Consider the following 12,251-nt stretch of genomic DNA (forward strand, 5'->3'; position numbering starts at 1 on the left):
GAAATTCAACGGCATTTAAAATTCTAAATCTGATTAAATAAATTATCTTCCATAATCAGCCTGTAAATAGTCTTATTAAATCAAATTAAAGGCCGAATCACAAAATTAAACCAATATTATGGAACCGATTCAGTTAATTTTTCTGTATCGGTGCTGATATGTGATACCAGTACTAGTATCGGTATCGGTGCATCTCTCCTAAACATATAAAAGTTACTATAGTGGGCAAAAAGGACTGCTATAAGATAAAATATAGGCAATATGATCCATAAATTATATAAAATGTAATTATTCAAATACAAATGATCAATGCCACCAGTCTCCCCAAAATCAATGTGAAACACTTCAATGTCTATGAATCAAAAAGAACACGGTGCAGTATAAATAAAGCAATATTTTCAAACATTTATGGAAATTAGGTCAAATCCAAAAAATACCAACATTCTCAGGTAGCAAATCTATAATAACTGCTGTTTTGAGATTTATATAATATAATTCTTGCTATATTAACAATTAGTTGCCATGTTTGATTTTAAATAAGTGTTTCAACTTTTACAAATTTGGAAAAAAGTTATGAAAAAGTTGAAAAAATATGTGACATTAAGTAAGCGATGGCGTTATTGGGCTGCCACACGCATAGTCAGAGAATGCAAGCTCGCATGTTAATACGCATAAGTCATTCTGAATTTGAACTTGTGAAACTAAACTAAATGAAAAAAAAATGATCATAAATATTCAGTAAGATTATCAAATGTAGTTATTTATACAGCAGTTGCTAGGGCAGATTTGAGATTTTGCACGGAGCTCTCCAGGCCGCCGTCTCTCTTTGGTAAAACAACTTCTCCATAAATTTCCCATTTGGATGCAGTGCAGTTACCAGAAACACACACACACACACAGCCCCATGCCGCTCGTAAATCAAACCAAATTTCTGTCCTGAGTCTGAGAAGCCAACATTAACTAGAGCTGCTATAAACAGACTGGGGCCAAACAACCTTTAGAAATAATTTATCAGTCTGCAGCGAGGCACAAATGGACGTCATTATGTCAATTTATGCACAATATCCCAGTCTGAAGTGAAACGCATTTGGACAAGAGCTATAATTACTAATTTGGTTCCTGGTTTTGGAGGCGGATTGGTTGGCGCAGACGGAAAATGTTTTGGGATATTTCAAACTTCTTCTTTGCAGAGTTAAAGGTGCGCTCTGTAACTTTTTGGCTGGGGCTCCGTCACCTGCTTGGATATGTAAATGGATATTGCTCTGCCTGGAAAGTTCCACAGTGTGACATAAACAGCTCTACTTTAGATTTATTCAATTACAGGTGGTTTTATAGCTCAAAAATACCTAGAAAAACAGGTATTCTGGCTGTGAGTGGGGTTGTCACTTGGTTTGATAGAAAGGTTTAAAGGGACAGTCCAGAATTTTGGACATAGGGCCTCATTTCCTAGTGAGCCAGAGTGTTTCGAGATGTGTGGAGACACTTTTTAAAATATTCCATCCAGTTCTTGTATTTGCAGAGGTCGCTGGTGCTAGACTAGTGCATGTCAATGGCCATAGATGGCCTGACACTAAAAACCGTCTTACCCACTCCACAAAACACCCGCAGTAAATCTATTATTACACCAGACTGTCGATGTAAATGTCTGTGTTGATAGAATAATGTTTGAAATAAAAATAACCTTGCATCGCTTTAATCGTCGCATGTTTCTCATATATCCATATGCCGCTGCTGCTGCTCAGACATAAATCCTTCAAATGCAAGGTTGGTTTTACTTCTAAAATTATTTTATAGACAAAAACATTTACATCGACAGTCTGGAGTAATAATAGATTTGCTTCGGGTGTTTTGTGGAGTGGGTAAAACTGTTTTTAGTGGCAGGATAACTATGGCCATTGACATGCACTAGCCTAGCATCAGCGACCTCTGCAAATACAAGGACTGGACGGAATATTTAAAAAAGCATCTCCACACGTCTCCAACACTCTGGCTCACTAGGAAATGAAGCCCCTATGTCCAAAATTCCGGACTGTCCCTTTAATATGATATTGTGAAACATTCCAGACAAAGCAATAACTATTTGACGGAGAAAAGTTATACAATGCCGCATTAAACTTCTTGATATCAATGAGGTAAGTGTTCAAAAGTGTTCAATTTGAGGCCTCTTGAATTGGTAAATGTAGGACTAAAAATCATTAAAAATGACTACTTTGGTGCAGATATTTGAGATTTGGTACTAAACACTAAAAAGTCTAAAACTAAACACTAAAAGCCTGGTGGGCCCTGAGCATAGACTGTATAAATAAATGGACATAAATAATATGCTTGCCACTGTGTTCCAATTAGGAAGTGAGCATGGGCACGCTTTTGGCTCCATCTACTCTGGCTCCAATTCATTTTGTATTGAAAAAACATCGCCCCTCTCTCTGTAACTGCTGCTGTCAGGTTCCTCATTTTGGTCTTAAAATGTTCGTATTAACCCTCTATACATGATCCTGGGGTTTATTTTGCTATTTTGTGAAACTGGAATTGCAAGTCTCAGTGAGCTTCATTTGACTGAAGCCACTGAAGCATTTGAAAGTTACTTGTAAACTACTAACCCAACCCTAAATGCTAAAAACTGAAATAATTTAGCAGGGAAGTGATAGAAAATATTGTTTAATTTCTCAGCCATACCTGTGCAGACTGGGAGACCGCTTCGTCCAGTGTAGTAGCGCGACCTTTGACCTCCTCTTTGATGGCGATGTAGCGTCTTTCAGCCTCGTTGTAGCGCTGAGTTACGGTTTCTCCATCGTGAAGGCTGAGCTCTGCCAGCTGAGGCCCAATCTTCAGCAGCTTGTCTATGTGAGGTTTGTGTTCGGCAATGGACTCGCGAAGCAACTAGAAATAAAACAGATTTGAGTAAGTCAGTCAGTAGATTTAAATATTGAAAAAGAAAGACTACAATAGGAGCCACAGCAGACTTTCCAACTACTCGTAATCACTCATGCACCAATTTCATACCAGTGTCTTGCCAAAAGGACACAATGACAGATCTTGGTCCGAGCAGAAACTGATCCTCTGACCTTCGACCGCTGCTCTAACCATGTGTTCTGTGTGTTCTACAGTATGTGCTCCTCACCCTCATGTGGTCCTGCTGTTGTCTCAGTGCATCAGTGTCTATGGCCGGAGGAGGCAGCTGTGAGATCAGAGCCTCTGTGTCTCCGAGCCACGGCTCCAGCTCCTCGTACGTCTCCCAGAACCGGGCCACCAGGACCTGGGCTTGTTCCAGAGCCGAGAACCGCTCACTGTGGCTCTGACTGACCGCCTCGTACCGCAGGCTCAGAGAGTCTGTCTTCACCTGGAGAAGGAATATAATGCAATGAATTAAAAATAACAATGATAATAAATAATACAACGCTTTTTTGTTTTTTGGACACTCAAAGATGCTTCACGAGTAGGAAGCAACTGGGGGAAAAAAATAACATATAAAACCAAATAGTTTGTAATTCTCTGATTGTGTTAGAATTCAGGAATTAGGTCAACTTACTTTTCCCAACAGCCTGCAATCAATAAAAGTCATCTATTTTGTCTTTAATATACTCGCCAATTTACATCTACTTTTTGGAAACAACAAATTTAACACTCACTAGGTTGACAGGAAGACACATAAATGGGGTTAAATATTTCATAATGAATAAATAAATACAACTACAGCAGCACACAAATCACATTATATCTTTTTAGACACATTTATCATATAAGGCTGCACACAAAACAGATTTCCAGAAACCGTCATCCATAAATCCGTATGATGTGTCTCACCATGAGCGCGTCCCTCTGTGCATCACTGCAAGTCTCCAGGATGTCTTGGCGTGAGGACAGGAGCTGGTCCACTGTATCTTTGTGTCTGATGATGTCGATGTTAAAGGCTCTCTGCACCTGCAGCTGGGCCCCGGTCACATCAGGCTCCAGGCTCAGAGGCCCCAGAGACGACAGTTTACGCTCCGTCTCCCCAACCCAGGCCAGCTCTGCATCTACGGCCTCCTCGTACTGGACACACAAGGGGACAGAGGTCAAATATTTTTATAATATGAAGCACAAAAAACAACTTTTCAACATTTATCAACTGAGCTTGCTTAATTCTAGTAAATTAAAACATTTCTGAAAGGAAATTTGTGTAGATAAAGCAATGAAGCAGAAATGAAAATGCATTAAAATAATTCATTTATGGTTAAATATCAATTTCAAAACACATTTATATAGCAATGAAAATATTGGGTATTTTGTAAAATTGTAAATGGATTTGTTAGAATGTTGTTACTTAATAATTTATACAGCCTCCTCGTATTGGACAAACAAGTGGACAGAGAGATCAGACATTTTTCTTATGTAAAACACAAGAAACAAGCTTTTCTACATTTTTTCTACACAGCTTGGTTAATTCTGGTAATTTAAAACATTTCTGAGAGGAATATTATGTAGATAAAACAGAAATATAGTTCATATAGTTATATACTGTATAGGTGTATAAATGAATGTTGAATTTTGTATTTTCAATATATATGCAACACCAAATTCTCTGTAGTTACAGTACCTGTTGTGACCTCTGGATGGCGGCCTGCACCAGCTGTACCCTCTGTGTGATGGTGTCGTCAGCCTGTCTGTAGCGCTGGTTTGCGTCGGCCACGAGTCGGTCCAGCCCCTCTCTGGCTCTCCAGGGCACCAGGTCTAAAAGAGCACTGCCCACCTCATTCACAGTGTCCAGAACCAGACGCTTCTCTGCAGAAACCTTCTTCAACTCCTACGGCACAGAAATACAAAAAGTTATTTACAAGTAGAAGAGGGAGATATACTCAGTTTTGTTGTTGTTTTTGTCTGGAATGTTTCACAGTATGGTAAAAGCTTTCTGTCTTCATGGAGACCAAACCAGACCAAGTTACAGGTCAGATCTGTGGAGAGGCGACCCCGCTCAGTCAGAATACTTGCTTTTCTAGGTATTTTTGAGTTATAAAATCAAATGCAGTTGACTAAATGTAAAGTAGAGCTGTTTAATGCCATACTGTGGAACATTCCAGGCAGAGCAATGACATATCCATAGAAACAAACAGGTGACTGACCCTCAACCAAAAACATACACATTGCAGCTTTAAGTAAAAGTACTGAAGTACCTGTAGTAAAAGTAAAAAGTCTTCACTTTAAACTGCGCTTAAATAAAGTACAGATGCCTATTTTTTTTTTTTTTTTTTTTTTTTTATACTTTACTACTTGTACTTCATTATGTTCCACTACTGGACATATCAAAAAGAAATGGATAATATCACAATTGCTGTTTGGGAGCAAAAATAAAGTATATTGTTTTTAAAAATATGTATTGTAATATGTATAATAAATATTCTTCATTATGTGTTATATCTAAACCTCAACCAAGACATTAGCAGGCACATTTGAGCAGATAATGCAATGAATAAAAAAAAAAGATAAAACATAATTCATTAACAAACAAATAAAAAAAAATCAAGATATTCATTTTTCTGTCAGATAAAACTGTCAAAGCCTGGAAGATAAACAATTTTCTTGTTAATGCATTTTTTCTTGTTAACTGCAGAGACGTGACTAAACGTAAGTGAAATGCCATTTTGAAGGGAAATTACAGGGCAGCCCAGACCCAGAGTGTACAGACCATTCTTGAATACTGTGAAATTTTGGTTTCTATGGTAACTTGGTTGAAAGTAGGACAGTGGTTGCTCTGAAATATCAAGTGCATCCAAAGTAGACATTTTGAAAAGATAAATAATGTGAGGTATTTACTTCTGGACATCACATTTTCTGTAAAAACTAAAAGCAATTCAAGTTTTATACTTGTATTCCTGTAATTTATTAAAAAACTACATGTTTGAGAATTACAAAAACTGTTTTAAGAAGATGTAGAATTTTCAATAAAGTGCTAAATAGATAATTAGAGAAAAGATAAGGGTCCAGCACTGAGCCTTGAGGTACACCAGTTGAAAAAGACGAGTTGAATGGAGAAAGAAAAAGCCGTAATTAACTGTAATTAACAAACTATAATTTGGAAAAGTGCATGAAATGTTCCATAGTAAAGCATTAATTCATCCATGTCCATCAAGATAGGCATAAATTAAACAAGGCCTAGATACAGGTCAGCTCTGTGGAGAGGCGTCTTAGTGTATCGTAAAAATACCTGTTTTGCATGGTATTTTTAAGCAGTAAAAACACCTATAATGGGATAACTAAACATTCCAGGTAAAATAATCACATCCCCATGGAAACAAGCAGGTTTTGGACCCTCTATCACAAAAATGATCATCACAGTTAAAGGTGTGTCACTGTGTAACTTGTTAAACTACCTTCTGCCTCTCCTGATAGGCCGGCGTGGCGTCTGGCTCGGTGTTGTTAAGCTCCGCCTCCACAGAGTCGAGCCACTGGTTGAGGTCGTCGTTGGCGCTGGAGAACCGCGTGGCTAACTGCAGCGCCTGCTCCAGAGTCCGCAGGGCTTTGCTGCTGCCCGCCGTCATCTCAGCGTATCGAGATTTTATCCCATCCAACTTCTCCTGGATCAGAAGCACCTCCTCGCCTACAAGACACCAAAAATACAAGATCAGTACTCAAAACAGAACAATTACAAACTATTAAATGTGATTACTTACTTACTGGCCAAAAACTATTGATTATATTGGTGCTCATTGGTGGACTAATGTAATGTAATGTAAAAAAGTAAGGGATTATGGTACAACTTTATAAAAACTAAAGCTACGTTCAGACTGCAGGGCTTAATTTTCATTTCGGATTTATTCGCGAGGTTGTTCACATTTCCAATTAAATGTGACTTGTATGTGATCTCCAGTGTGAACTTTAAATGTCCCAAAAGTGTCCCTCATGCACATTGGAGGACACGATGATGACACACAGCGAGCGTCCTCAGTGTTTACGGAAGTCGCCTAAACATGGCGAACATGTACAGCTATTAGTTTTAAGGCGAAGATTGAGAAAGAGAAGGACAAGGTTTTTGTATATCAGTAATTTTGTCCAGCGTTTAAAGAAGAAATGTCCCTTGAGTCGTACAAAAAAAGTCAGTCGTTCCATTGAATATATTTTTTTCTATAATGTCTAGCCACTGATTCACTGACGGCGGGTCCTTTTAAAGCCAGCTTCTTGTTATTGCTTTTTTCAATGCCAATGTCAGAATCTTAAAAAGGTTCCGTCCGCTTTTTCGATCACCTCTCAAGGCAGAAGGGCTAATAAAAATATTTTTAGGTCCTTGGGGACAACATAAATCAAGATCGTATTGTTTTTTTCAAACACAAATGGAAAAACAGAATGATTTTATTTTGTACATGTCCAAAAAATATGAAAGTGATTTGTGTTTGAGTGGCCACACTGTCTGCCAGCAACAACAATCAAACCCTTGTACTCTGGCAGTAATTTGAGGAGTAATAAATAATCAAAGAATCTTATAAGACACTTCCACCAAAATTCCCTCCAGCTTTTGGAGCTAGTTGTTGTTTGTTGTGTGCTGCACATCAAAAGTCAATAACCCTCTGATAAAACAATATTCAGCTCCTCTTCCCATTTAGATTTAAAACAAAATCTGTTGTTACTACGAGTGTAACGATATCTAAGTCTCGTGATACGATATCGTCACAGTATGAACCTCACGGTATGATATTTATTGCGATATCATGGGAAAGCTCATGAAATGATGGGGAGGCTCACGATTAGGGATGTAACAATATTAAAATCTCTCGGGACGATATTTTCACGATATACATCTCACAGACAGATATTTATTGCGATATTTTGTGGAGGCTAAACAGCTAAAACTCTTAATATACTACTTTTTCCTCTTAAAATGCCTTGACAAGACTTAATCCAAAGATCTAAGACTTAAAAGTGCTTAGAACTGTTATTTCTTCTTCTGAAATGGAGCAAAGGATCATGGTCTATGTAGTTCCCTCTGTCTTTTTTTTTTTTTTTAGCTATTCCTGCACCATGACTCTTAAGTTAAGCAAAGAGACTTGAAATTCGATATATTGTGATGGTCCTCAATATTATTGAGAGACTTGACGATACGATATCACGATATTTTGGTTATTGCTACATCCCTAGTTGTTCCCCTTTCGTTTTCGCAGCCCTTTATAAAGTTTCGAGACAGATTTGCTGCGCAGAATTTTATAAGCGTCTGTAAATACTTTTAGCAGACTAATATTACTGATATCATCTTGGCTTAAACAACAGTACTATTTTTAACACTTTTTGGCACGGTTTGGTTAAAGTTCACATGTTTAATTGATTGAAAATGAAAATAAAAAATGCACATGACTTTATTGACTAGTGAAACTGGGTCAAAACTTAATATTATCAAAGGCAAAACCAAGACTAACCCATGTTTAAAGCAGAACGTAATAAGGGAAATCATGAATAAAATCTGCCTTTTGTCCATTTTTCTTTCCAAAAACAGCACACTTTTGTAAAATGGAGAACTCCGTGTAGTTGCGATACATTATTTTCTTGTGATATCGATTATTGTGTCAGTCAATATCGATATTTTTGCAATATACTGCGCCCGTCTAATTTCTATCATTGCACAAAAGAAGCCTGTAGTATTTATTTTGATCTGTAAAATCCCCTTAAGTGCTTCATCACTCACAACCACATCATTGGTCCAAATATTTAAGTTCTCACAGCGCAGTGGGGTGGTCATGGGGTAGACCAACAATCGGCCCTTTATTAGAAGAAGCAGGCGTGTGGTTTGTGTCCGACATGAAGCAGAGAAACCAGATGTTGATTTCTGGTGAGCCACAGATAGAAAAATGTGTTTCTCGGGTTAACAGCGATTTTCTGTCCAAGTCTGGCTCATTGGTTTTAGTGTGTGTAAATATTCTCAGAGGGATCAGTGAAAGTGTGGTGGTGTTAATGTAATAGGAGGATATGAGAGGCTTACCTGTGGTTTGTTTGAGTAAAGCCTGTCCGTTTTTGATCGCCTGGTCCACGGTTTTCTTTCGGCTCACGATTTCCTCATTCAGCGCCTGCAAATAGAAAATTACAGTTTAATAGGAGCATCTAAACAAACATTTCTCTCTTGAAAACTTTTCCACCGTGATGTTAAAAGCAAGGAGCAGCGTAAATTCATGTTGTTGCTTTATACTCCAAAACAAAAAACTGAATTATAGGACAATGAAAACCCAATCTTACAAGGAAAATCAGAACTCTTAATTGAATTCCAGTGGGCAGACTATAAATTTGTATGGGAAAAACAACAGTAGATTTGTACGCAGTGGTGGAAGAAACACTTGATTTTGTTAATTACGTAAAAGTAAAAGTAGCACATGAAAAAATCTACTCAATAATAATTATTAAGAGTAAAAACCAAGGCTATGTTCAGACTGCAGCTGGAAGTGAACCAAATCAGATTTTTTCACCCCTATGTGACCTGTATTTGATCTTTTAATGTCTGAACGACACAGATCCGATTTTTTCAAATACGACCCAGGCCACTTGGATATGTGCTCCTAAAACCGATACATATCCGATCTTTTGACATGCGAGTTTAGTCTGAACGGTCAGGTCGCATTCATCCCACCTACACGTCAGGCTCGGAGTCTCGTCATTGGAGGGAAAGCGAGGTTAGAGAGTTTATTAAGATTTGTGGGGATCGCTGTATTCAGGCCAAATTGGAGGGGTCTTATCAGAACTGGGTGGTTTTTGAAATGATTGCCAAAGGAATGACTTCATGGGTCTCGCTCCAATGTCAACTAAAAATAAAGAGCCTGCGAGCCAAATACAAGGAGAATGAAATCTCAAACAAATGAAGCGGCCGTGGACGTGTAACCTGTCCATTTTACGAAGAGCTGGACCGTATTTTGGGAGACAAGAATAGACTATAATAGAAAGCCTTTTTTATCATTATAATATAGTATAATGAAATTCAGAGCTGTTCCATCAAAGTGCAAGAATTAATTAATTAATAAGTAAAACAAATTAACAGTTCTCATTAAGTATGGTGACAGCTTTGGAGAAGAAGCCGACCCTGAGTCTGTTGGTCCAAGCTGGAATTGACCTGAAGCGCCTGCCAGAAGGCAACAGGTTTAGGCGACTTCTGTAAACACTGAGCACGCTCGCTGTGTGTGACGTAGTCGTGTCGTCCAATGCTCATGCGGGACACTTTTAGGGCATTTAAAGTTCACACTGGAGATCACATACAAGTCGCGTTTAATGGGAAATGTGAACAACCTCGCAAAAAAGTCTAATTTCACAAAAAAATCTGAATTGAGCATTAAGCCCTGCAGTCTGAACATGACCTAAAAGTATTTCACGCAGATTTTGACATCTATTAAAACTTTAAATATAAAGATGTAGATAAAGATATGTATTTGACAACTAAACAACAACAACTGAATCAATTTTTTTGTTGTTTTTCCTTGTATATTTTTGTTCTCTCAAACTATGAACGTGTTAAAAATAAACTGCTCAGTCTTTTCAGCAGGTCTCAAACTATAATAATAAATACTTTTACTCATCAGTCCTGTTCAAAAACATAGTGGAGTACAAATAAATGCTCTCAAACGTAGTGAAGTAAAAATACACATACTTTTTTTTTTTTTAAACTTATGTACAGTGCTTTACTACTTTTACTTTGTTACGTTCCACCACTGTCTGGATGCAAAATTTTGGTCGGCAAGCGCTGGTTTTAGTCACATGATGTAATTTTGACCACAGGAAAGATAGAACGTTTGTATATTGAATAAAAAAGGAAAGACGAACAGTTAATTCTTCATCTTATAAAAGCGATTGTTGTTATTTGTCCCCTGTATACTCTCTGAAATGGTTAGTTTGATTGCTTTATGGTTAGTTCGAGCTCTTCATCCCCACACATGTCCATACCAGTGCGTGCTTGTGCTGCTCGTTCAGCTGCTCTGGTTGGTAACTCTGCACTGAGACCTGCCCCAGCCTCTGAGCCACTTCGGCCAGCCAGTTCATCACCTCCACCTCGTCCTCCCCAAACAGCTCCGCATTGGCCAGAGCCTGATCCAGCATGGCCGCCCTCCTCGCGCACCAGTCGGCGAGCTCGGAGTGACCCGAACGCACCGCCCCCACGCGCTCGTTCAGCCAGTCGCGGTCGGCCTGGCTGCTCAGGGGGGTCAGGCTCTGGCCCAGGGACTCGAGGTGGTCCACGTCGGTTCCGTGTGAGGACACTTCCTCTTGGAGAGCCTGGGAGGTGTGTGTGAGTGTGCCGTGTGCGAAAGGGCGGAGTGTGGAGAAAAGTGAGACAAAAACAAAAATAAAACACACAAGGATGAAAACTTAAAAACGTGCAAACGACAAGTGAATGAATTAAAATAATAAAGCATAACATAAAAATGAATAATGAACTTAAAGTAAATAATATGAGACAAAACCAAGAAGTGTCATGGGATCTGGACTTGTAATGTTGTTTTTTGTCTCTAAAATTTATCAGTTTCATTTTTCTTTTCATTTAAAGGACCCATATGATGCTATTTTCTGATCTATGTTATAATGTTTCTGCATCAAAAACAGACCTGGAGTTGTTTTGTTTCATTCACACATGTTTAACACAAACCCTGCATATTTAGGCTAAGTTCTTCTCTCAAACGGAAAGCACTCTGTTCCACCTTGTGATATCATGGGGTAATACGGGAGGAGCTCCATCGTGTTTCTAAACTCCACAAACCTTCACTAGAATCAGTCAGATAATTTCAGCCAATCTCATCTAACCACATTAACAGGTTGATGTTAATGTGAAAACTACAGCTTGACACATTGGTGTAGTGGGGATTTTTTATGTGGGGGTACATGATTCATGACGCAACCTAGTTGGATTAAAAAAAACAACAACTCACTTTCAGTACAAACAAAGGCACCAGTCCAGTAAACATCAGTAATATTTGATGTTTTGTTTTTTGTTTTTACTCAAAATGATGCAGAATCATGTTATTAACATTAACACTGTTTATAATCACCTATACAGAACATAAATCACAGACTCCAGCACATGAACCAGGACTGAACCAGGATTAATCTTGGACTTGAGAGCAAGAGAGCCTGTAGAACAGAGTGTCCGCAAAGCCCGATCAGGGGACGGCTGCGCTTGTCCTTTCGCTCGTGGTCACCTGACGGTCTACGCAGGTGCACCTCCGGGTCTGACCCGAAATTAAGTTCTGGTTCAGTTCTGGTTTAATCCTGGTTTAGACCCAGTTTTGACATGATTTAGTCCTGGTTCAGTCCTGGTTCAG

General features: G+C 38.6%; 1 protein-coding gene across 1 annotated transcript in view; it reads right to left on the reverse strand.

The window, feature by feature from the left end:
* Window positions 1-12,251, reverse strand: part of macf1a (microtubule actin crosslinking factor 1a) — a 325,705-nt gene that overhangs the window by 37,818 nt on the left and 275,636 nt on the right. Inside the window, 7 exon segments of the mRNA XM_055156981.1 lie at window positions 2,677-2,880; window positions 3,122-3,340; window positions 3,805-4,032; window positions 4,577-4,783; window positions 6,348-6,574; window positions 8,942-9,026; window positions 10,882-11,208. Of these exon segments, the coding sequence (XP_055012956.1) occupies window positions 2,677-2,880; window positions 3,122-3,340; window positions 3,805-4,032; window positions 4,577-4,783; window positions 6,348-6,574; window positions 8,942-9,026; window positions 10,882-11,208 (1,497 nt within the window).

Source organism: Boleophthalmus pectinirostris, unplaced genomic scaffold (genome assembly GCF_026225935.1).
Source record: "Boleophthalmus pectinirostris isolate CB_2022bp ecotype Guang Dong unplaced genomic scaffold, ASM2622593v1 HiC_scaffold_21, whole genome shotgun sequence".
NCBI lineage: Eukaryota > Metazoa > Chordata > Actinopteri > Gobiiformes > Gobiidae > Boleophthalmus > Boleophthalmus pectinirostris.